The sequence below is a fragment of the Scyliorhinus canicula genome, chromosome 6, assembly GCF_902713615.1.
Source record: "Scyliorhinus canicula chromosome 6, sScyCan1.1, whole genome shotgun sequence".
Taxonomy (NCBI): domain Eukaryota; kingdom Metazoa; phylum Chordata; class Chondrichthyes; order Carcharhiniformes; family Scyliorhinidae; genus Scyliorhinus; species Scyliorhinus canicula.
Window position 1 is genome coordinate 67,789,778 of NC_052151.1, and position 26,616 is coordinate 67,816,393.

The following is a 26,616-nucleotide window of genomic DNA, read 5'->3' on the forward strand; positions in this document are numbered from 1 at the left end:
GGATGATAATGGCATAGTGTAGGTTAGATGGCCTTTAGTTTTTGACTTCCCATGTCGGTGCAACATCGAGGGCCGAAGGGCCTGTACTGCGCTGTATCGTTCTATGTTCCAACACTTGATGCACGTGGGAACGGGCGGGGGCGCGAACAAAAGCTGGTTAAAATAAACACTCGATTCCTGTCCAACATGAGTTCTTCAGAAATCTGGAGCAAATCACTTCGACTCGAAACGTTAACTCGGTGTCGCTTCCCACAGATTACTGTCAGGCCTGCTAAATATTTCCAGCATCTGCAGCATTTTGCTTTTATTTTTATGCTGGTTTTGTCTCGCTGACTTCTACTTCACTTTTTTTGCGTAGAAATAAACGACCTTACTGGAGCAAAATCTGTACCAGCTGTACCGCTTGCAGTAATTAATCAACCGGCACCATCCGGTTTTCTTTCTGCAAAGGCAACCCAAACAACCCCACGCCGCTCGCGGGCCCCGGGCTCACGTTCCACCCGCGCGTCGCTCGCGGGCCCCGGGCTCACGTTCCACCCGCGCGCCCCGGTTCCACGGCATTTCCGGGTTCGCACGGCCTCAGGAGCACAGCGGTGCAGCCTCCTCCCCTTCCGCGGGTCAAGGGGTTGACTTTCCACTCTGGATGTTACTTGATTGTAAGAATGGTGGACAGCGCCTTGGTTAAAACCTTCCGGGTGCCTGCACGGCACGGCTACGCCGTAGAGGTCTCACCTTATTTCCCCTCCAGACTGGCTTGCGCTACCTCCCAGTATTATGGAATAGCAGGTACCGTGCTGGGCTCGTTCGTGTCTTAAATTCTGTATCACTATCAGGGAAATGTTGAAAGCAGTCGTGACCAGGAACGTAGTTCAGTGAGGCAAGCATATAATAACAAGATTTCGTTTTCAAACCAGGTATCAAGTCAGGGAATGGCGTTTGACAGGCCAGTGCACATGGAATAATAATGCATTGCTGAAGAAAACACCTTTTGAACTCTCTTTGAACTTTTACATAACACACAGGGTGACCAATTAACTGTCGAGGATAAAATTTAAGGGACACTCAGGCATTGGGGAGCAAGAGACAATTTATTTAAAAGGACGGCTGGGCATCATGCCAATTAAGGACGAAAACAGTGCACTTTGAGCTACATTCCGAGTCGGTGCAGACTCCTGCACTGTCGGGATTCAATGATAAGCTGCACCACTAACTAGGCTTCATCTCATTGGCAATGCAGTTATGTGAATTTTTTAATTAAATGAAGAGAGAAATACACTGGTATATCTGTTTCAATAAAACATACAGAACATACATACAGTGCTGAAGGAGGCCATTCGGCCCATCGAGTCTGCACCGACCCACTTTAAGCGCTCACTTGCACCCGAGCCGCACAACCCAATAGTCCCTCCAAACCCACACAGACACTGGGAGACGGTGCACAGACAGACATTGACCCAGTGGGGAATCGAACCTGGGACACTGGTACTGTGAAGCCACTGTGCTTCCGTGCTGCCCTAAGTTAGACTCAAAAATATTTGGATTTGGATTTGTTTATTGTTACGTGTACCGAGATACAGTGAAAAGTATTTTTCTGTGAGCAGCTCAACAGATCATTGAGTACGTGAAAATAAAATAAAATAAATACATAATAGGGCAACACAAGGTACACAATGTAACTACATAAAAAATGGCATTGGGTGAAGCATACAGGGGTGTAGTGTTAATCAGGTCAGTCCATAAGAGGGTTATTTAGGAGTCTGGTAACAGCGGGGAAGAAGCTGGTTTTGAATCTGTTAGAGCAGGGGTGGGCAAACAATGGCCCACGGGCCGCATGCGGCCCGCCAAAGGTCTTTATGCGGCCCACCAAGATCAACTCATTAAAAAAAATTAAAATTATTATTTTTTTTTTAAAATTTTAATGTTAAGGGGGGGGCTATTGGGTTACTGGTATAGGGTGGATACGTTGACTTGAGTAGGGTGATCATTGCTCGGCACAACATGTGTTTCATGTGAAGTTTCTACTTTAAAATATTAATTAATAAAAATTAATTGCTTTTTTTTCTTTAAAAACCTTTTATTTTGGCTATTTTAAATATTAATTATTTTACTTAATATACTATGCGGCCCTTTAAAATTGTGAATTTCTGAATGTGGCCCTTGCACGGAAAAGTTTGCCCACCCCTGTGTTAGAGCATGTTCTCAGACTTTTGTATCTTGCCTGATGGATGAGGTTAGAAGGGAGAATAACCCCGCTGGGAAGGGTCTTTGATTTTGCTGCCCGCTTTCCCCAGGCAGCGGGAGCTGTAGATAGAGTCAATGGATGGGAGGCAGGTTCGTGTGATGGACTGGTCTGTGTTCATGACTCTCTGAAGTTTCTTGCTTATTGAAGTTTATTGGAGCTTCGTCCAGTGTATTCCTTGTGGTCCAGGTGGCTGATGGTGGGACATTGTTACTGGTACATGACTGCAATGGGACAGTGGCTATGCCAACCTGGAATATATATTCGTATAATAATTAGTTCCTAGTGCTTTATGCAGAATATAACTGTATAAAATCTTTATAAAATGTTGCTATCTCATTGCAATTGCTGCAGTAATGAACTTTTTTCTGAACTAAAGAAGATTAACTATTAACTTTTATAAATAAACTGAACTCCTTAATAGCTTTTTCTAATTTATTTTCTTTTCTCAAAATATTACTCACAGTATCGCCTGCGAGTTAGAATGTTGTGCTTCCATCTTATAGATTTGGCATTCATCACTCTAGTGGTGAGTTGGCAAGCTGCACCGGCAATGTTGTGCGTTGTTGCCCCTGGTGCAGTTGGGCTTGATGTTGCTAATGTTGTGTCACTTGCTGGTGACGTTGATGAGCTTGCACTGCTTGTTGGCGATACAGCTGATGTTGCCTTGCTGGTTAGTGATGTTGCTGGTGTTGTGAATGATCGTTTCTGCTTTTTCAACTCAGTTATAGGTGGAATATGGACTCTGTTCCATACCAGCTTCAGTCTTTATGATGTCTGACCTTGGAGTGTCCGCTTCACCAACAACTTTACTGGGTTCCAGATTTTCAAGATTGGATCCTGTACATGTACAGTTTGTGTTCAGCAACTCAGGCAGGGATTTACCAAGCTTTCTCAAGTGTGAACCTCTTTTTGCCTGTGCATCAGTGAATTGTTGTCTTACTTCTTCCTGGTCACTTTGAGAAAATATCTTGCTTGGCAGAATTGTCTTGTATCTTTTCCAGTCAACAGCTCTGCAGGCAATTTCATGCCTGCCTTGAGAAGTGTAGACCGGAATAACAATAAGCCAAGGTTTGGGTCTTCTTTTGTCTCTTGACATTTCATGGTGGTTCTCTTAACCATCTTTCTATAAATCTGTGTCCCCTTGGTGATGTTATGTGCAATGAGGCGATGATGTTGAACCCACACAGTACAGTAAATCTCTTAAATTCTCTGGAAGTGAATTGGGTTCCAGTGTCACATGTTATTCCTTCAGGAAACCCTTGCCCAGTTAACAGAACTTGCACAACTGAGACGATTATCTCAGGGCAGCACGGTAGCATAGTGGTTAGCACAGTTGCTTCACAACTCCAAGGTCCCAGGTTCGAATCCCGGCTTAGGTCACTGTCTGCGCGAGTCTGCACGTTCTCCCCGTGTCTGCGTGGGTTTCCTCCGGGTGCTCTGGTTTCCTCCCACAGTCCAAAGATGTGCAGGTTAGGTGGATTGGCCTTGCTAAATTACCCTTAGTGCCCAAAAAGGTTGGGTGGGATTATTGGCTTATGGGGATAGGGTGGATGTGGATAGGGGGCTTGGGTTGGGTGCCCTTTCCCAGGGCCGAATGGCCTCCTTCTGCACTGTAAATTCTATAAAACGTTCTATGATTGTTGTCACTCTCAAATCTTTCCCCTTTTAAATAACTTGAATAGCAGACTGAAATTAAGATAATATGCTTGATCGTGTGTAAATAAATTGGCTCCCACAGAATGCCATAGTCTGAATGGTACTTCATTATCTATTGTTACGACACCTTGGACTAGTGCGTGGTCAATTCCAACCCCACTTGACCCAGAGTCGCAACACAATTGAAATTTACGTTACAAAAAAGCCTGAAGTCTTTGGCTGCCCAATAACTAGTCACCCATAAGACCATAAGACATAGGAGCAGAATTAGGCTACTCGGCACATCGAGTCTGCTCCACCATTCAATCATGACTGATATTTTTCTCATTCTCATTCTCCTGCCTTCTCTCCATAACCCCTAACCTCCTTATTAAGCAAGAACCTATCTATCTCTGTCTTAAAGACACTCAGTGATTTGGCCTCTACAGCCTTCTGCGGCAAAGAGTTCCACAGATTCACCACCCTCTGGCTGAAGAGATTCCTCCTCATCTCTGCTTTAAAGGATCGTCCCTTTAGTCTGAAATTGTTTCCTCTGGTTCTAGATTTTCCTGCAAGTGGAAACATCCTCTCCATGTCAACTCTATCTAGGCCTCTCAGTATCATGAGTAAATCAGTTTAATTATGGATAGATCTAATAAGTATAGCTCCATTCTCCATTACACACAGTATTTGACGTGCGTTCTCACAAATGCCCTGTATCACTATATCATAACATTCATACTTTTATGTTTATTCCTCCCTTAATAAAGGATTGCATTCTGTTGGCCTTCTTGATTATAAGCAGCACCTGCATACTAACATTGTGTCTCATGCACAAGATTTTAGCTAAATTATCTCGGTCATTGATGTAAATTATGAAAGGTTGAGGCCCCAGAACAGACCCCTGATGGACTCCACTCGCCACATCCTACCAATCAGACAAAGGCCCATTTAACCATACTCTGATGTATGCCAGCGAGCCAATACTCAAGCCAGACTAATATCTTATACCCTGGACCATAAATATTTATTTTTGCAATAACATCTGATGTGCCACCTTATCAAATACTTTCTGGAAGGATAGTCAGTGTCCATACTTACTTCTATCCGCAGCATATGTTATTCCTTCAAAGAGCTCCAGTAAATTGGTTAAACATAATTTTACTTTGATAAAAGTATGTTACTTGTCCTAATTACCTTGAGCTTGTCCACATGACCACTATAATCTCTTTAACGATTGATTTTTAAACCTCAACATGACAGATATCAAGCTAACGGGTCTAGAATTCCCTGTTCTCCGCATCTTCCCTTCTTGAAAAGAGGGGTCTTCATTGCTTTCTAGTCTGATTGAACCTTTCCATAATCTATCCTGTTTTGGAAAATTAACACCAGGGCATCTAATTCAACACCTCTTTTCAGACCCGAGGATGAAATCCATCAGGATCCGAAGGCTTGTCAGCGCTCAGCCCCATTAGTTGGCTCAGGCCCCTTCACTAATGATTTATATTTCATCAAGTTCTTCTTTCCGCTTCACCTCCGATTTGCAGCTATTACTGAAATGTTGTTTGTATCCTCAATGCCAGGTTTCCTAGTGTTCCAGCTGCTGAACTCCTAGTGTCCTGCCAAGAGTATCAGGGAACCCCAAACATTCTCACAATTTTGACGCCCCGTTTGTGCCATGATATAGATGCAAATATTGAAATCAAATGTAAATAAGTCTTTTTCTCCATGCATATAACACCAATAAAACATTATATTAACTACCGAAGGCTGACCTTCATGTCGTCTTCAGTGTGAGGTCGATGCTGCCTCTGATGCACACAAAACCGCTTGATGTCAGGGGTGATTTTGGAGAGCCGGATTCTCATTTCAGATGTGGCATTCAGTTGGCTCCTGTTTTTTCCTTTATCCTCTATAGTAAATATGGAAACAAAATATCCGTTCCATTCATCGACCATTTCCTAACTACCGGAGGACCAACACTTTTTACTTACTCGTTTGCTGCTTTAATACTTGGCGAAATCGTGCTCTCTGTTTTAAAATTCCTAGCTAGCTTCCTCTCATACTCTAATTTATTCCTCCGGGTTAACCTTTTCGTCATGCTCTGCCATTCTTTATATTCTGAGCTGCCACTCATCTTTGCACCGTGGGCAACACGGTAGCATGGTGGTTAGCACAATTGCTTCACAGCTCCAGGGTCCCAGGTTCGATTCCCGGCTTGGCTCACTGTCTGTGCGGAGTCTGCACATCCTCCCCGTGTCTGCGTGGGTTTCCTCCGGGTGCTCCGGTTTCCTCCCACAGTCCAAAGATGTGCAGGTTAGGTGGATTGCCCTTAGTTTCCAAAATTGCCCTTCGTGTTGGGTGGGGTTACTGGATTATGGGGATAGGGTGGAGGTGTGGACTTGGGTAGGGTGCTCTTTCCCAGAGCTGGTGCAGACTCGATGGGCCGAATGGCCTCCTTCTGCACTGTAAATTCTATATCTTTATTCACCTTCAAGTCTGATAATTTGTCAGTTACATTTAACAGGAAATTACAGCTGCAACTTCATAACACCACCTGTTACTACTTAAATCATAGGCAACTTTGAACAATGTTTGCAAGTCGCATGATTTACATCCTCAGTACTTATTAGCATATTATCTCTTAAAGTGATTTTGCAACAATTATCACCTGATCACCGCATTCCCCAAGAGGAAAGTTTCAGAAGAAGGCAAAAAGAGATACAGACATTGTCCTATTGCCACTCAGGACTACAGCTCACAAGGGTAACATAAAATTGACTGCCAGAGGTGCACAATATTAGAAAGTACAAGGCAAATAAAAGCGCATAGTCCAAATAGAGTAAGATAACAACTCACTTATGCATAGGTAGGAGGAGATGAACACTTCAACATGCATCCCACTTCCCTACCTGAGTTGTTGAGAGGACAAACATTGCTGTACATGATCCATGAAAACCTAGAACACAGCAAAATAATTTGTGAAGCTGAGACTTCATTGAGGCAGAAGCCGGTAAGTAAAATGACAAGGAAAAGAGTCCATATTCATCCAGCAGCAGAGTCCAGTTTGTAAATTTAAACACAATTTTTATTAAGAGGAACAAAGGAAAGTACAACACAGGAACAGGCCCTTTGGCCCTCCAAGCTTGTGCCGATCATGATGCCCTTACGTGGTCTGTATCCCTCTATTTCCTCCCTATTCATGTACCCATCCAGATACCTCTTAAATGTTGCTAATGTGCCTGCTTCCACCACATCCTCTGGCAACGTGTTCCAGGTACCCACCACTCTGCGTGAAAAATGTATCCTGCATATATCTCCCTTAAATCCTCCCCCTCTCACCTTGAACCTGTGCCCCCTTGTAATTGACATTTCCACCCTTGGAAAAAGCCTCTGACTGTCCACCCTGTCATGCCTCTCGTAATTTTGTTGATCTCTATCAGGTCGCCCTCAGCCTCCACCTTTCCAGTGAAAACAATCCTAGTTTATTCAACCTCTCCTCATCATAGCCAACACCCTTGAGGCCGGGCAACATTCTGGTGAACCTTCTTTGCACTCTCTCCAAAGCTTCCATGTCCTTCTGGTAATTTGGTTAGCATTGTTGCTTCACAGCTCCAGGGTCCCACGTTTGATTCTAGGTTTGGGTCACTGTCTATGCGGAGTCTGCACGTTCTCCCTGTGTCTGTGTGGATTTCCTCCGGGTGCTCCGGTTTCCTCCCACAAGTCCCGAAAGACGTGCTGTTAGGTAATTTGGGCATTCTGAATTATCTCTGTGTGTACCCGAACAGGTACTGGAATGTGGCGAGTTGGGAATTTTCATTGCAGTGTTAATGTAAGCCTACTTGCGACAATAATAAAGATTATTATGATTGTAAGGTGGTTCCTAAATCTGCAGAGAAGCCTTGAGATACTGACGAGATAATAACAATAACTATAATTAAATACAACTGGTTAACTATTATCTAATTCTTAACCCTCCTCTTCAACCCACCCCACCCTCTATATATCATATACATACACAGGGGAAAGAGAGGTGTAAAGAAAATAATACGAAAAGTTAAAGGATAAAAGTCTCTGTTTCAGATGGACGTCTTGACTCAGTCAGGCGTGCACCAATCCAAACAACTGGCATTCTGTCACCTTCACAATATATCTGTCTGTTTCAACTGGACCCAACTTTCCTGCTTTCCATACATTCATGTGGATGATAGTCATGATATTTTCAGTCCACACAATAGATCTGGATATCATCAGGTAGGCCAACTGTTCCTTTACATCCTCTATATGTTTTGTCTATTTTCTGTTTAAATATATTCTGGGTCACTTTAAGGCTAAGTGGTAGGTGCATGAATTTATATTGAATAAAGGGGCTGTTGAATGTAGCCAACACCGAAGCTTCCTCTCAAACTTCACGTTCCAGTTGCCATTTCTGACATTAAGCTTATTGAAAACATTTTCCCTGCCACTGCTGGTGTGATGTCTCCCAGTGTTGGGATAGGATAATGATCCTTCTTTATTACTTGATTAGGAACTTTGGGATCTCGGTGAATTCTTAGCCACCCTTGTGGCTCCTCTCTCAGCACCGTGTCACTTACCCAATCTATAGGCTACGTGATTCTAGCAATCTTTTTGTTCCATCTTTTGAAGCTTTCCTTTTGGTTCTATTGGCACTTTGTATGGGGGAATTAATCACTACTTTCATCATTAAATCAGCTGATACTTTAAAGCATCTAACCATCTCATCAAAATATATGTGCCAGATCTTTGCATCTGATCGGAGTGTGCTTTTCAATGGTACTATCTTCAGCCCTCAGTATCACCTCCTTTACCTCATAGTTTACTGAAATAATCTGCAGCTCTTCAGAACTGCTCAACCCCAGGATAGCAGCACCACCTGTTTCAATGACATAAAACAATTGACACCTTTGCTTTGTTTGTCCCTCTGATTTGGGTCTTTTCAATCTGTCAAATCATCATCCCCTTGTACTGTTACCATGACATTGTTCGGTTGCAGGACAGCTTTCTATGGGTGTCTATTTTCTTCCAAATTTTTAGGAAAGATGTTACTCAGCACTCTCGTATCAATCTTCTCCATCAGATTTATCATTGCTTTTCTTTCACCTCTTCCTGATCTGAATGGTGTGTGAGTTTATTTTCTCTGGGAACTCTCGTACCTGTTTACTTAATGCAGTTGTATGGTTCCTATGTCTTTTATGTACTCAAACCCATTGCCATCCTCCATATGGGTGTTGTTGTTTTCCTTTCCTTCACATTCATTTTGTTGCCCTATCTCTGATAATTAATTTACTGTTGTCTTTCCTGGTTCTGCACATCTTTTCCGTCTGATTGAGCTTACCATAAGGGCCGCAGCTTGATCATATGTAGGACATTGCTTTCTGTCTGCACTCATGGTCATCCACAGTTGTTCCACGTCTTTCTCTCTGTCCGCTGTGTATTATTTTGTTGCTGTCTCGTTGCATCAACCCTGCTGCCTTTCTGTTGACCTAATTGAAAACTGGCCATTTGGGTAGTCAGCATCTTCATCTGTGTAATCATGGCTTCATGTATTCTGGCAATGTCTACAGCCTGGAGTATTGTGAGTTTGTTCTTTCCAAGTAAGTTATTTTGTACTTCGGGGTGTGCAGAGCTCCTGTGCGATAGGCCCCGATCCGGTCACGTGGACCGTGAGGGCTCGCCCCTTGAAGGGGTGGTGCTACCACATCCCTCCCCCCTTAAAATTCCTCAATAACAGACTTGCAGACTTGATGGGCCGAATGGCTGCCTTCTGCACTGTAGGGATTCTATGATTCTATATGCAATAAGAAAGGCTGAGAAATACAAAGGGAGAGAGTCCATAACAGTTGATCACAATGTCAATCTTTTGGGGGATGTTTTGGGTCTCGTTGACCGCCTTAGCTAGGATTTTCAATGCACTGGTCAGACCACATTTCAGTTTCAATTCTGGTCATTACACCACAGAAAAACCTCGGCTGTAAGTTTAGGCTGTTAAGTGGCAAGTTGCACTCGTGTCGCACAAGTGCCAAGCAATGGCCGTCTCCAATTAGAGAGAATCTAATCCTCTTAGTGACTGCATGACATCAGGGCAGCCGACAAAGCTTTGACAAAGAGTCATCGGGCTCGAAACATTAGCTCTTTTCTCTCCCGACAGATGCTGCCAGACCTGCTGAGATTTTCCAGCATTTCCTCTTTCATTTCGGATTCCAGCATCCGCAGTAATTTGCTTTTCTCTACTGAAGAGCAGCTGAAGTTAGTTAATTAAGGAAAACAGCTGAAACCAGTCTATCTGTCACTGGGGTGAGCTCGCTCCTTAGTTTGAGAAAGATATACAAACAGACATTTCACCCTGGAGTTGGGTGATTAAGGGAGTTAGGTGAGGAGGGGAAGTAGATGTTCCTCTGCTTTTGCCTTTGCCAGCTTTTCCAATTTGAAGGAATTGGTTGCTGCTCCACTATAGGAAAAAAGTTAGCTGTTTGGTGAGTATCTATTGAGTTGTTTTGGCGTATTCTATTCTGAAGACTGAATAAAAATATAAATTGGTGGTATGATTAATAAATGTATTTAGGAAAGGAAAATAATTGAATAAAATAATTTCTGTAGTTGATAAAGACACATTAAGGATGGCAGGGCAGGCGGTGTGACACAGCTGTAGCATGTGGGATCTCCTGGATGCCAGTGTGATCCCGGCAAACATATCTACAGTAAGTGTTTGCAACTCGAGGAGCTTCAACTCAGAGTCATTGAGCTGGAGGGAGGGGGATAAAGTTACCTGGATACTTTGTACCACAAGATGGTCACACTCCTTAGGACAGGGCCTTCTGATTTGCATATGTGTTTGCCCCGGATCACACTGGCTTCCAGGAGATCCCACGTGCTACAGCGGTGTCGTGGTCAGGGACAGGAGGGTGTGATAGCGAGTCAGGCAGATAAGGGAACAAGGACAGGAGTGCAGGAGCCTCGGCCTTTGAAGTTGTCCAAAGGCTTGAGGTTCTCTCAGCTTGTTTGGATAATGACTGACCATGACACCGTAACTGACTATGGTACAAAAACCATTCGAGGAACAAAAAGGAATGTGGTGGTAGCTGGAAAAATGTAGTGAGGGGGATTGACTTTGTCTTCTGTAGCAACGAGCGAGGATCCAAAAGGCTGTGTTGCCTGCCCGGCCGGTGCCAGGATTTGCAACACCTGGTGAGGGCTGGAGAGGAACTTGCAGTGGGAGTGAGTGGATCTAGTTGTCGCAGCCCATCTAGGTACCAATGACATAGGTAGCCCTAGGAAAGAAGTGCTACGCAGTCAGTATGCACAATATTATGAAGCAGAACCTCAAAGTTATCTCTCGATTGTTACCTGAGCCGCATGCAAGTTGGCATGGGACAAATATGATTAAAGAAATAATGCATGGCTCAAGGATTGGTGTGGGAGAAGTGGATTCTGCTTCATGGGCTACGGGCACCAGTATTGAGACAAGTGGAAGCTGTACCGTTGGAACGGTCTACATCTGAACCGTGCAGGACTGGTGTTCTAGCAATTCACATAACTAAGGAAGTAGAGGCGGTTTTAAGCTAAATAGTGGGGGAATGGATCAAATTTGGGAAGATATAATAAATCAAAGAGTAGAGACAAGACAAGTGAGAAATGTATTAATATGGGAAATGATTAACAGACTGTGACAGGAAGGGGTAGAGAGTACAAAGCTAAGAGTACATCACCATGTAAGGCTAACCCTGCACATTAATCATGACCAATCCACCTAATCTGCACATCTTTGAACTGTGGGGGGAAACAGAAGCACCTGGAGAAAACCCACGCAGATACTGGGAGAACTTCAAAACGCCACACTGTAATGAATGTAGGAATTTCAGCTATATTGTAATGTATGTAATTGGTGCAGTAAGGGTTAAAAACCTGGATTTGATTGTTACTGCTGAATCATGTTTTTAAAGTCCTGGTTTGAAAGTCTCTTTTTGGAGACCAAAGTGCAATTAAAACATCGTAAAAGTAAGATCATAATTCATTCCACTCATGGAAATTGTCCTCTGAAGTTGGGCCAATGGAATTTTGCTGATATTAAGAGGGTTCCCTGGGGAGTAGATAATTACAGATATTGGGCTGGATTCTCCGCAGCTCTGTGCCAAAATCATGTTGGGCATGGGGGTGCGGAGAATCTACTTTTACGCCTGAAATGGGCCCGGTGCCGCTCCTGCGATTCTCCGGTGCCCGGAAAATTGCTTGCACACGATTTACGGCATGGGGGGGGGGGGGGGGGGGGGGCATTGCCAGACGCCCTCCCAGCGATGCTCTGGTCTTAACCGCCCAAATTCCCGATGGCGTGGTTCTAACCACGTATGGCCGGTTGGGACTCTCGCGCAGCAGCTGTGAACTCGGTCTGCGGCCGCCCTGGGGGGGGGGGGAGGGCTTTATGGGCGGCCAGGGCGGCGCTCGGGCGGGTTAGATGGAGCGGTGTGGAACAGGTCGGTGGGACCTTGTTTGTTGGTCCAAGTCCATCGCATTCGCCTCGACCACTGGAGGCCGCCGCCGTGCGCAGTCGCGGAACCGGAAGTGCGGGGGCCTGTATCCGCAGCTAAATCTGCGAGAAGCACTCCGGGCCCCCGCCAGCCCCCTGCAGGTAGGTGAATATCACTTAATTTTTTTTTAAGGAAAATCTGGCTTGAGCACCTGAACAGCTTATGCCTGCTCCTAATTCGTATGTTCTTCACTGGTTGGAGTCATACCTACAACAAGGAAGATGGTTGTTGGAGGTCAATCATCTCAGGCCCAAGACATAATTGCAGGAGTTCCTCAGGGTTGTGTCCTTGGCCGAATAATCTTCAGCTGCTTCATCAATGACCTTCCCTTCATCATAAGGCCAGAAATGGGAATGTTCACTGATGATTGCACAAATGTTCAGCTCCATTTGCAACTCCTCAGCTACTGAAGCAGTGTTTGCCTATATGCAACAAGGCCTGTACAACATTCAGACTTGGACAAATGTGTGGCAAGTAACATTCACGCCACAGAAGTGCCAGGCTATGACAATCTCCAACAAGAGAGGTTCTACCTATCTCCCAATGACATTCAATGACATTACCACCGTTGAATCCCCCAGCATCCTGGGGGTTACTACTGAACTGGACCAGCCATACTAATACTGTTGTTACAAGAGCAGGTCAGAGGATGGGAATTCTGCAGATAGTGCTCATCTGCTGATTCCACAAACTTGCCCATCATCTACAAAGCACAAGTCAGTAGTGTAATTGAATACTCTCCACTTGCCTGGATGAGTGCAGCCCCAACAACACTCAAGAAGCTCAACACCATCCAGCAAAGCAGCCCTCTTGATTTACACTCCAACCAGCATCTTCAGCATTTATTCCCTCTATTACCTGTACACAGTGACAGCAGTGTCTACCATCATACAGGATGCTCTGCAGTAACTCACCAAGGCTCCTTTGAGAGCATCTTCCAGACCCGCAACCTCTCCCACCGGGAAGGACAAGGGCAGCAGATGCATGGGGACACCACCACCTGCAAGTTCCCCATCAAGCCTCTCACCATCCTGACTTGGAACTATGTCAGTATTCCTTCACTGTCGCTGTGACAGAATCCTGGAACGCCCTTCCTAGCAGCACTGTGGGCGTACCTGCATCGCATGACCTTCAGCACTTCAAAAAGGTGTCTCACCACGAATGAAAAGACTAATGTGTCTCCAGTGGTTGTGTCTAATTTGTTGCACTATGTCATACAATGTCAACTAATTTGCCAGTTAATTGGGGGAATTCCTGAAGCTCAAACTACAGGGTGCCTGATCATTTTATTCCAGTTTCTTCTGGAATTCTTAATTTCTCTCCCTATATTCTTGGTTTGAGCAGATCAGAGGACCTCATGGTGGATCTGCTCCTGGGCTGGTAAAATCTGATATGAAACATCAGCAGAAAAATCCTCTCCACCAATTTGCCTATGTTTGAATCACTCGTATAGACTCGTGTGACGATGAAGCCTTTTGTAAACCATGGCCACGGCAGAATAGCAACTGCCTTTACTGACTGGAGTGCCATTTAATCTTACCCGGCATGCATTTTTAATTGATTTTTGTTTTATTAATGATGCGCTAGCAGATGCTCTCTTCCGAAATCTATTGTTGCCATTCTCCAGAAAAACAAAGACTGTGAAGAGAGAAAGGAAGCTAACAATTCAGTGGCAGTCCGCTTTAGCTAATTAAATAAGTGCTGCAGACACTTGTTGTGGAATTGCGGAATGGAGTTTTGTCTGGACCCGTGTGTCCATTATACGGACTGGCTGAGATACCGATTTGAGGCCATTACACTTCAGGCCCCCAGTGAACTTTGAAAGGCCCCGGAATTGAGAGTCTTCAGTGTGGACACTGATAGTTGACATGATAGTCTGCTCGGAGATAAGCTGGAAAGGAGGAAGTGCAAAGTGTGTGGTGCAGAAACAAAAGAGGCAAAATACAACCATGCAGAATGGAATGAGAAGGATATAATTTCCAAGAGTTGAAGCCATAAGGCAGAGCTGCTAGAAAGGAGTTTCTGGGCCCTTGTGCCGAAAACCAAATCTGTCTAGGCAGGTGAGATTGGATGGAACATTCAAGTTGCCTCAATTCACTTTGCGGAGTCGGGTGAGTATAGAGTTTATTTTCTGAATGGCTATGATTGAAGTATGGATGCAGCACCATCATATCTGGATGACTAATGATTCTGTTGAATACCATTCCATCCCATTACCATTTAGCAATCTTGGTTATCTTCATAGCTAATGCTGATTTCTCTCTGAAACATTTCGTACTAAAAATAGGTGCACATGGGTGGAGGCTTAGGAGGAATGGCTGGGCAGGTATGGCTATATCCTTGGTTGAGAAGAGTGAATGGTCCCTTTTGGTTTGATGTCTAAATTGTTCCGGCCATGCAGCTGCAAAAAAAGATACCAGTCAGCAGTCTTATTTCTCTTTTTGAAAAAGATTTTTCAAGTTATCACATTTTAACACTGTAACAATTAAACATATATAATACAACATTGACAGATTAAAAATAACACTAAATAAAACAAATCCCCCCCCCCCCCCCCCCCCCCCCCCCAAGAGCAAATTTCACCTTCTCCAAATACACAAATTCTATTAGATCCCCCAGCCACACCGAGGCACAGGGTAGGGAAGCTGACCTCCATCCCAGCAAGACCCTCCCGTTGAGCGGTCAACGTGGCTAAGGCTAAATCATCTGCCACTCCCTCCTGTCTGTAACTCCAGCAAGTCCGACACCCCGAATAAGGGCATTGGGTTCTACGTCCGCATATAAAATTGCTGACATGGTGCTGAAGAATGACGCCCAAAAGCTCTCCAACTTCGGGCAGGGCCAGATCATATGTACGTGATTAGCTGGGCCCCTCCACACGGCTCACAAATATCCTCCATCCCCTCAAACAACCGGCTCATCTTCAACTTGGTCAGGGCGCTCTGTGCACCACATTTAGCTGTATCAATCCTAGCTTTGCACATGGGGTTGAGGCATTCACCCGTACCAACACCTCACACTACAGTTCCTCCTCCAGTGCCATTCCCAGCTCCTCTTCCCACTTGGCCTTAACCCCCTCCAGAGATGCCCGATCCTCCTCCAAAATCCTCCCATAAATCGCCGAGACAACTCCCCCCTCCCAACATCATTACTGACAATACCCCTTCCAGCAACGAGGAGGCCGGTGCAACCAGAAAGTTCACAAAATCCTACACCTGCATGTACCTGAAACGCATAAGAGATCATTGTGCAAAATTAAAATGCATCGGATGGGGGAAATGTATTGAGGTGGATAGAAAACTGGTTGGCAGAGAGGAAACAGAGAGTAGGAATTAATGTGTCTGTTTCAAATTGGCAGGCAGTAACTCGTGGGGTGCCACAGGGATCAGTGCTAGGACCCCAGCTATTCACAATATATATGAATGATTTGGATGAGGGAACAAAATGTAACATCTCAAAGTTTGCGGATGATACCAAGTTGGGTGGGAGGGTGAACTGTGACGAGGATGCAGGGATCCTACAACATGATCTGGACAGGTTGGGCGAGTGCGAAAATCAATGGCTGATGCAGTATATTTTGGATAAGTGTGAGGTTATTCACTTTGGAAGCAAAAACAGGAAGTCAGATTACTACCTAAATGGTTGTAAATTGGGAGAGGGGAGTGTGCAGCAGGACCAGGATGTCCTTGTGCACCAGTTGCTGAAGATAAACATGTAGGTGCAGCAGGCGGTAAAGAAGGCTAATGGTATGTTGGCCTTCATTGCGAGAGGTTTTGAGTATAGGGTTGTGTTGCTGCAATTATACAGGGCCTTGGGGAGGTCACACCTAGAATATTGTGTGCAGTTTTGGTCTTCTTTTCTGAGGAAGGATGTTCTTGCTCTCGAGGGAATGCAGCGAAGGTTTACCAGACTGATTCCAGGGATGGCGGGACTGTCATATGAGGAGCGATTGACTAGGTTAGGATTGTTCTCGCTGGAGTTCAGAAGAATGAGGGGGGATCTCACAGAGACTTATAAAATTCTAACAGGACTAGACAGGGTTGATACAGGGAAGATGTTACCAATGATGGGTGTGTCCAGAACCAGCGGTCACAGTCTGAGGATTCAGGGTAAACCATTTCGAACAGAGATGAGGAGACATTTCTTCACACAAAGAGTGGTGTGCCCGTGGAATTCATTACCACAGGTAGTAGGTGATGCTAAAGCTTTGAATATATTCAAGAGGCGGCTGGATATAGCACTTGGGGAGAATGGGATCAAAGGCTATGGGGAGAAAGCAGGATTAGGCTATTAAGTTGGGTGATCAGCCATGATCGTGATGAATGGCGGAGCAGGCTCGAAGGGCAAAAGTCTCCTCCTGCTCCTATCTTCCATGTATGAAACCTTCCCCTTGCGGCACCCAAACTTTGCCCTCAACTGAAAGTGCTGCTGAAACTGCCTCAATATTTTCAGCATGGCCACGACCACCGGACTCCTCGAATACCTCCCTGGGGGCAAATGGAAGCGGAGCTGTTGCCAGCGCCTACAACCCTGACCCCTTACAAAAGGCTGCCTCCATCTTCACCCACAAAGCTTCCGTCCCCCTACACCAGCCCAGCACCTTCTGTGCGTTCACCGCCGAGTAATATTATAACACGTTCGGAAGGGCCAAGCCCCCTCTACTGTCGCCCTCTCTGGAGCGCTGACCTACTAATCCTACAAAATCAGTTTCTTCACCCCACTAAAAACCGTTTGAGGCAAAAAGACCAGCAGGCACTGAAACGAGAATAAAAACCATGGCAAAATGTTCATCTTAACCGCCTGTACCCAGCTTGCCAACGATAGGGAACAAAGAAAAAAAAGAAAAATTACAGCACAGGAACAGGCCCTTCGGCCCTCCCAGCCTGTGCCGATCCAGACCCTTTATCTAAACCTGTCGCCTATTTTCCAAGGATCTACTTCCCTCTGTTCCCCGCCCGTTCATATACCTGTCTAGATGCCTCTTAAATCATGCTATTGTGCCCGCCTCTGCCACCTCCGCTGGCAAAGCGTTCCAGGCACCCACCACCCTCTGCGTAAAAAACTTTCCACGCACATATCCCTTAAACTTTCCTCCCCTCACCTTGAAATTGTGACCCCTTGTAATTGACACCCCCACTTTTGGAAAAAGCTTGTTGCTATCCACCTTGTCCATACCTCTCATAATTTTGTAGACCTCAATCAGGTCCCCCCTCAACCTCCGTCTTTCCAACGAAAACAATCCTAATCTACTCAACCTTTCTTCATAGCTAGCACCCTCCATACCAGGCAACATCCTGGTGAACCTCCTCTGCACCCTCTCTAAAGCATCCACATCTTTCTGGTAATGTGGCGACCAGAACTACACGCAGTATTCCAAATGTGGCCTAACCAAAGTCCTATGCAACTGTAACATGACCTGCCGACTCTTGTACTCAATACCCCGTCCGATGAAGGCAAGCATGCTGTATGCCTTCTTGACCACTCTATCAACCTGCGTTGCCACCTTCAGGGTACTATGGACCTGAACTCCCAGATCTCTCTGTACATCAATTTTCCCCAGGACTCTTCCACTGACCATATAGTCCGCTCTTGAATTAGATCTTCCAAAAAGCATCACCTCGCATTTGCCTGGATTGAACTCCATCTGCCATTTCTCTGCCCAACTCTCCAATCTATCTCTATTTTGCGGTATTCTCTGACAGTCGTCCTCGCTATCTGCAACTCCACCAATCTTAGTATCATCTGCAAACTTGCTGATCAGACCACCTATACCTCCGTCCAGCTCATTTATGTATATCACAAACAACAGTTTGTGATCCGAGTACGGATCTCTGTGGAACACCACTAGTCACCTTTCTCCATTTTGAAACACTCCCTTCCACCACTACTCTCTGTCTCCTGTTTCCCAGCCAGTTCTTTATCCATCTAGCTAGTACACCCTGAACCCCATACGACTTCACTTTTTCCATCAACCTGCCATGGGAAACTTTATCAAACGCCTTACTGAAGTCCATGTATATGGCATCTACAGCCCATCCCTCATCAATTAACTTTGTCACTTCCTCAAAGAATTCAATTAGGTTTGTAAGACATGACCTTCCCTGCACAAAACCATGCTGCCTATCACTGATAAGTCTATTTTCTTCCAAATGTGAATAGATCCTATCCCTCAGTATCTTCTCCAACAGTTTGCCTACCACTGATGTCAAGCTCACAGGTCTATAATTCCCTGGATTATCCCTGCTACCCTTCTTAAACAAAGGGACAACATTAGCAATTCTCCAGTCCTCCAGGACCTCACCAGTGCTCAAAGATGCTGCAAAGATATCTGTTAAGGCCCCAGCTATTTCGTCCCTCGCTTCCCTCAGTAACCTGGGATAGATCCCATCCGGTCCTGGGGACTTGTCCACCTTAATGCCTTTTAGAATACCCAAAACTTCCCCCTTTCATATGACGACTTGACCGAGAGTATTTAAACATCCATCCCTAGCCTCAACATCCGTCATGTCCCTCTCCCTGGTGAATACCGATGCAAAGTACTCATTAAGAATCTCACCCATTTCCTCTGAGTCCACGCATAAATTCCCTCTTTTGTCTTTGAGTGGGCCAATCCTTTCTCTAGTTAGAAGGAAGGCTGTCCCATCTGAGTAAATCCACTTTAACCCTGCCTACCAAACTCATGAAGTTTAACTTAACGGAGCTGAGCCCAGTTCAGAGCCACCTGCACTCCCAAATCCCTAAAATACCACTTCAACTCCCGCCCCAGGAGAAGATACCAGAAAACACTCGCTTTTTCCCAAATATAACTTGTGGCCTGAAAAAGCCCCAAATCTCTTAAGCAGTTCCATTATTCCTACACTAAAGAGCCCAGGTTGGAGATGTACAATAGCAGATCAGCAGCGTACAGGGACACCCCGTGCTCCACCTCACCCTCCCCTTCCCCCTCCATTTATCCGAGCACCTCAGCGCAATGACCAAGGGCTCTATAGCCAGCGCGATCAGAATGGGGGACATGGGACACCTCTGCTTCATTCCGTGTGCGGAGAAAAGTACCCTGTATTCATCTAATTTGTACGCGCACTCGCCATCAGGTCCTTGTACAACAGTCTCACCCAAGCCACAAATGTATGCCCAATCCCAAACACCTCCAACACCGCAAACAAATGGCTCCACTCCACACGATCAAATGTCTTCTCTGCATCCAGGGCCACCACCACCTCCAATTCCTGCCCTTCTGCCAGAGAAAGCACCACATTCAATAGATGCTGCATATAGACGACAACTGCCTGCCCTTCATGAGCCCCATCTGCTCTTCCCCAATCACCTTCAGGAGGCACTCCTCCAACCTAAGCGCCAACACCTTTGTCAGAATCTTGGCATCCACATCTAATAACGACATTGGCGTGTACGACCCACACTCTGCTGGGTCCTTATCCAACAGAGAAATGGATGTCTGTCCCATAGTGCCCGGTAGTACCCCTTCGCTACCCCGTCCTCGAACGTCTCCACCAGCAACAGCACCAGCTTATCCAGAAACTTCTTATAAAACTCCACTGGGAAGCCACCCAACCCCGGTGTCTTACCCGTCTGCATCTTTCCTATCGCCGCCTGCACTTCCTCCACCCCCACAGGCTCCTCCAACCCTGCCCTCTCCTACTCTCCCACCTCAAGATACTCCAACCACCCCAGAAACTCCAACCACCCCAGAAACTCCCTCATGTCTGACGTATCCTCCGGAGGCTCCAACTTGTACAGATTATTATAAAACTCTTCAAATAACCTTATTCACCTGCTCCAGTGCCACCACCAACTCCCCTGTCCTGTACCGGACCTGAGCAATCAATATCGCCGCCAATTGGCCCTCCAACAAGCAGCTGACCTTCTCCCCGTACTCGTATACAACCCTCTTCGCCTACCTTCTTTGCTAAATCGCCTTTCCCGTGGACAGAACGTCAAATCTCGCCTGCAGATCCTTCGTTCTCACCCGAAGATCTGGAGCTGGATCCTCCGCATACCTTCCATTCACCTCCAAAATGTCCTCTACCACCCATTGCCGCTCCTCTCTTGCCTCCTGTCCACCTGAACCTTAAACTAGATGACCTCGCCCCTCACTACTGCTTATGATGCTTCCCACGCCACTGATGGCGACACCTCTCCATTCCTATTAAATCCTACAGGTTCTCAATCACCCTTCCCATTTTGGTACAAAGGTTTGGGTCGGCCAATAGCCACACGTCCAGCCTCCACGCGGGCCTCTGTACCGGCCCTTTCTCCAGGACTACAAGCACCCAATGTGGAGCACAGTTCAATATGACAATCACAGAATATTCTGCCTTTCTCATCCCTGCCAATAGAGCCTTACCCATAACAAAAAGTCTATCCTCGAATACACATCGTGTACTGCCAAAAAGAACTAATACCCCTCTCCTGCGAGTGCAGAAACATCCACGGGTCCATTCCCCCATGCCCCTCATAAACACAGCCAACACCTTTGCGCCTCCCCAACTCAGGGGGTCAGCGAATAGCAGTCTTATTTTGAGGGTTCTTGGTATGGATTTGACTCTGATATACTGATGACTTGGGTAAATTGGATTGAATTCTGCAACCATTTAAAAATGTGCTTGACTGACCTATATTATATTTTTCTGTAATAGAAAATAACTTGTGATAATTTTCTGTTACTGCCTCTATAAGTTATAAGAATTACACCAAATTTGTTATAGCCTTACCATATAATGCAAGCGTAGTCCAGTGTATAATCTCTGCAATGTTGAATTTAGGTATTTCTTACCCAGGTATGTGCTCCCAAGCCCTGTGATTATGCTGTCTGTGAATTTGTGCTGTACTGGTAATAAAAAAAATAGTACTAGTGATATGGAACTGGGTGGATGAAATGAAAGAGAACAGATTAATCTGTTTGAATAACAAATGTCTTTTGGAACTTGTACATTGGGTAACTGCTGAAATGATTTTTAAATTTTTTTTATTGCTTGACATCTTTTGTTTGTGCTACTTTTCAGGTTGTGGAACATTAGTGGTGCTGGAACAGACAGAAGCTGGAATTGTCCCTTTCAGGAGGTACTGCGAAATGAACAAGGGCTCTTCAGTTTTCTTCAATATCAATGCCCAGCACGGTAGCACAGTGGTTAGCACTGTCGCTTCAGAGCGCAGGGTCCCAGGTTCGATTCCTGCTTGGGTCACTGTCTGTGCAAAGTCTGCACGTTCTCCCCGTTTTTGCGTGGGTTTCCTCCGGCTGCTCCGGTTTCCTCCCACAACTCCCAAAAGACGTGCTTATGAGGTGAATTGGACATTCTGAATTCTCCCTCTGTGTACCCGAACAGGCGCCGGAGTGTGGCGACGAGGGGATTTTCACAGGAACTTCACTGCAGTGTTAATGTAAGCCAACTTGTGGCAATAAAGATTATTATTTAAAAAACTACAGTTCTGGAATGTTGGCAGGTAAAACGGTGATTAAAATTGGGATTCTGAGTTGTGTAAAACATGAAAATGTTATTTAATCAATTAGATAGTCTTCATTGCCGTAGATTCTTCTTCCCACCTTTTAGAATTAAGTTGTTAATATTGTGATTCTGACACATAATTTGTGATTCTAATAATAAAAATATGGCTACTGACATAATAATGAGCAAAGTAATTATTTAATTAGAGCTGCCATTTAATCCTTAGATTTCATGCAATGTAATACCTCGCTATCCAGCATGTATTGGACGTTATGCACCCTCTTCAGAAAATTAGGCAAAGGGCTTACTTTTAAATAAGTTTTTCTTTTGTTTAGTTTTGACTGGAATGATAGCCTTTTTGACGTTACCTGGAGTGAGAACAATGAACATGTCCTGGTCACTGGCAGTGGCGATGGATCTGTGCAGCTCTGGGACACCACAAGTCCTATTGGTCCCCTCCAAGTCTTCAAAGAACACAGTCAAGAGGTAAAAAAAAGTTACTCGTAAAATTGAATTAGTGAATTACCAGTGTGAGTAGACTTTGCATGGGGAATTTATTTGATTTGAAGAGATTTAAGATTATAAAAAGTTCAACCTGCGATTTAAAAGTTTTATGCTATTTGTCAGGGTTTAATAGGCCAATAATTGCTGCAGGCTTGGCTGTGGATTATGTTATTTGGACATTTTAGCTCAGCATTGGCGTTGAACTATTTTGAGCTTAAAATTGCTGGATGTGAGCTGTTAACAATGTACTGATGTCAGTGTCACAGCTGGGACCTAGTGGTGACATTTTGCTAAATTGTCTATCACCCGAATGCGATAATAGGATAAAGAAGCAAAGGAACTGGATTTAATAAATAGAATAAAGAAACTGTCAACAACGGCAAAGGAGCAGACTAAATGAAGTTAAAAAGAGATAAAGAGATCGAAAGAGGAATCAAGAGAAGAAAGGAAAGAGCAGGTTAAATAATATTTTTTTTAAAAGAGACACAAGAGAACTAAGAAAGGGGTTGAAAAAGAACAAGCCTAAGAAGAGACTATTGCAATCCATTTAGTATCATAGAATGGTTACAGAACATAAGGCCATTTAGCCTGTCACGTCTGTGTGATCTCTCTACAGGCGCAATTTGCCAAGCGCTGCTCCTTTTCCTTTTCCCTAAATCCTTGCATGTTTTAAAGTTTCAAATAATGATCCAATTCCCTTTTCAATGCTTTTATTGGCCCGCCACAATGTCAGGTAGTGCATTCCCAATCCAAACCACTTGCTGCGGAATAAAACGTTTTCTTCATGTCACCATTGCTGCTTTTTCCAATTACCTTAAATCTAGTGTCACCTAATTTTCAATTCTTACACCAATGGGAACAGTTTCTCCCTTTCCACCCTGTCCAGTCTTTCAAGAGTTTGCACACCCGTGTTAAATTTCCCCTCTGCTTTCTCTTCAACGAGAACAGTCCCAGCTTCTCCACTGTATCTATGTACCAAGTTTCTCATCCCTGAAACCATTCCCACAAATCTTTTCTGCACTCTCGCTACTGCCTTCACATTCTCCCTGATGAATGGCACAAAGTACTCCAGTTGATACTGAACAAGTATTTTATACAAGTTTAACACAGCTTCCTTGCTTTTGTACCCTTTGTCCCAATTTATAAAGCCATGGTTGCCGTATGCTTTATTTGCATGTCATCCTTGCGCAGGGGCCATGCTAATCTTCTCTGTATCGTTCCAATTTTAGTATATGTGCTGCTGAAGCGAGCACGCCGTATGCTTTGTTAACTGCTCTCTCAACCTGTTCTGCCACTTTCACTGACCTGTGCACATATATGCCCAGGTCCTTCTGCTCCTGCATCCTCTTTGGAATTGAATTCTTTGGGCGCGATTTTCCGGTTTACCTAAGTAGTAAGAATTGAAGAAGGTCAAGATATATGAAAGTTCTAATTATTTCAGGTTTGGGGATGACAATACATTAACGTCGCTGAAAAGAGTGATGATTGCATGTAGAATAGTTGGAGTCAGCCATGTTATTAATTCGGATGTTGTACCGTACAGAGTGTGATACCTTTGCAACTGATCAAGCGATCCATGAAAAAGGCACAAATAAAATTGGACTTGGAACACGGTAAAGCAATTGCCTTTGGAAATTCAGTAGATTTTCAGTTTACCCAATCAGGACATTTTTGAATTGGTTTAACAAAACCTAGTATGAATCAGACCGATAAAGAAGTGTTAATGCCATCATGCGATAAGAATTTGAGAGAAAGAAAGCACATCATCTTAAATTTACTTAGATTTAGGGTGGGAGGGGAGGGGGGGGAGAGGGGAGTTAGAATGGAGGGGGGTCTGTATGGTGTTCCGTGTTGAGGGATCTGGCAACGGCGCCGCACCCAATAGCCCCGGGCAAAACTCTGGGAGTTCAGTGGTGGTGGCAACACTGAAGACTTGGAGGCAGTTGAGGCAGCACCTTAAGCTAGGGGCTGGATCAGGGGAGATGCAGTTCAGGGGGAATCACATGTTTGAGCTGGAGAGGCTAGATGGGAGATTTCGGAAATGGGAGAAAAGGGGGGATCAGGGAATTAATAGACCTGTTCTTAGGAGGACGTTTTGCGAGGTTGGAAGAGTTGGGGGAGAAGTATGGACTGGGGCAAGGGGAAGGGTTTAGGTAACTGCAACTCCGAGACTTTGCTAGGAAGGAGGTTCAAAGGTTCCTGATTGCGCCGACCCCCTCATTGTTGGAAGAGGTATTGATGGCAGGGGAAATGGAGAAGGTGAAGGTGTCGGCGATCGAAGGGAGGATTTTGGGGGAGGATGGCATGTCGATGGCGTGTCCATGGAGGGGATTAAAGCCAAGTGGGAGGAAGAGTTGGGGGAGGTTATGGAAAACAGTTTGTGGTGTGAGGTGCTCCAGAGGGTGAACGCCTCAACTTCGTGAGCGAGGTTGGGGCTAATTCAATTGAACGTCAGTATAGAGCGCACCTCACAAGGGCGAAGATGAACTGACACTTTGAGGGAATGAGCGTTGTGGGAGGGGTCCTGCAAACCACGTATGATGTATCATCAATTTACGACAAGACGATGAGAACGAGTGAACATAGGCATTATTATCCAAGAACTTGCCTGCCTGTGACTGCTGTAATAATGAGCGACGCCCACAGGCGGCAGGTCTATGCACCAGGATTCCAGTACAATACATGGAAGGAGATCATATTACTATTCCCTGGCCATAGGCCACAGTACTATACAGACAACTTATATTATGGTGAATACATTCACCACATTCACCCCCTGTTAAAAATGAAGTCCAGCGGGGGTCATCGTAAGTTCAGTCTGTCTGGAGGCCGGATTGTTCTTTTGGACCTCCTCAGCTCTGGCGGTGCGGCGGGTACGGGCGTTGCAATTGTTGACTCCGAGAGTGTGTTGTGTGTTGTATGGAGCTTTGATCCGGCGTGTCGGCGACGGTTAAGGGGTGGGGGTAGGCGGCAGTATAGGCGCGGGACAGTACAGGAACCTGTCCTTCTCCGGAAGCATACAAGGAGCCATAAGAGCGGTACTGGTCGAGAGGGTCCAGCTGCTGCACGCCAACCCCCAATATGCCTATGTCACGCACCAAGACGGACGGCAAGATACAGTCTCCCTCCGGGACCTGGCGGGACAGTACAGGAGCCCCAGGGAGGCCTAAGGGATTTGGGGGGTGGCGGTAGGCGGTGGGGAGGGGGGGCTCGTTAACATGGGAACCAGCAGGCGCCAGGTCCCGGAGGGAGACCGTATCTTGCCGTCCGTCTTGGTGCGTGACATAGGCATATTGGGGGTTGGCGTACAGCAGCTGGACCATCTCGACCAGTACCGCTCTTATGGCTCCTTGTATGCTTCCGGAGAAGGACAGGTTCCTGGAGTTGTCAGCCAGGATGGAATCGAGACCCCGGAGATGGACTTCTTAGGGAAGACAAACAAACGGTCGTGAGGGGTCTCGTTCGTGGCTGTGCAGAGGAGCGATCTAATGGAGTGGAGCGCGTCGGGGAGGACCTCCTGCCAGCGGGGAATCTGGAGACTTTTAGACCGAAGGGCAAGAAGAACGGCCTTACATACCGTCGCGTTCTCCCCCTCCACCTGCTCGTTTCCCTGCGGGTCGTAGCTTGTAGTACTGCTCGGGGCGATGCCCTTACTGAGCAGGTACTGACGCAGCTCATCGCTCATTAAAGAGGTGCCCCGGTCACTGTGGACGTAGGCAGGGAAACTGAACTGTGTGAAGGTGCTGTGCAATACCTTTATCACAGTGGCCGAGGTCATGTCGGGACATGGGATAACGAAGGGGAAGCGGGAGTACTTGTCAATGACGGTCAGGAAGTATATATTGCGGTTGGTGGAAGGGAGGGGCCCTTTGAATTCGATACTGAGGCGCTCAAAGGGCCGGGCTGCCTTTACCAGGTGGGCCTTGTCTGGCCGGGAGAAGTGCGGTTTGCACTCTACGCAGACTTGGCAGTCCCTGGTTATGTCCCTGACCTCCTCAGTGGAGTAGGGCAGATTGCGGGCCTTAATAAAGTGGATATGCCGTGTGATGCTGGGTGACAGAGGTCATTGTGGATAGCCCGAAGTCGGTCATCTTGCGTGCTGGCGCATGTGCCGTGGGACAGGGCATCTGAGGGCTCGTTGAGCTCCCCAGGACGATACTTGAGATCGTAAGTATAGGTGGAGAGTTCGATCCTCCACCTCAAGATTTTGTCATTTTTAATTTTGCCCCGT

At 45.7% G+C, this 26,616-nt stretch overlaps 1 protein-coding gene and 1 non-coding gene across 2 annotated transcripts in view; one reads left to right on the plus strand and one right to left on the minus strand.

Annotated features, from left to right (window-relative positions):
• Positions 1 to 480: 480 nt before the first annotated feature.
• The window catches only part of pex7 (peroxisomal biogenesis factor 7), a 134,802-nt gene continuing 108,666 nt past the window's right edge, over positions 481 to 26,616 (plus strand). Inside the window, exons 1-3 of the mRNA XM_038799444.1 lie at positions 481 to 786; positions 21,441 to 21,498; positions 22,217 to 22,367. Of these exons, the coding sequence (XP_038655372.1) occupies positions 663 to 786; positions 21,441 to 21,498; positions 22,217 to 22,367 (333 nt within the window). The 5' untranslated portion in view covers positions 481 to 662. The remainder of the gene's footprint in view (positions 787 to 21,440; positions 21,499 to 22,216; positions 22,368 to 26,616) is intronic.
• Positions 23,530 to 23,638, minus strand: LOC119968067. The gene has a single exon (XR_005461100.1). It is a non-coding gene; the product is annotated as a U6 spliceosomal RNA (small nuclear RNA).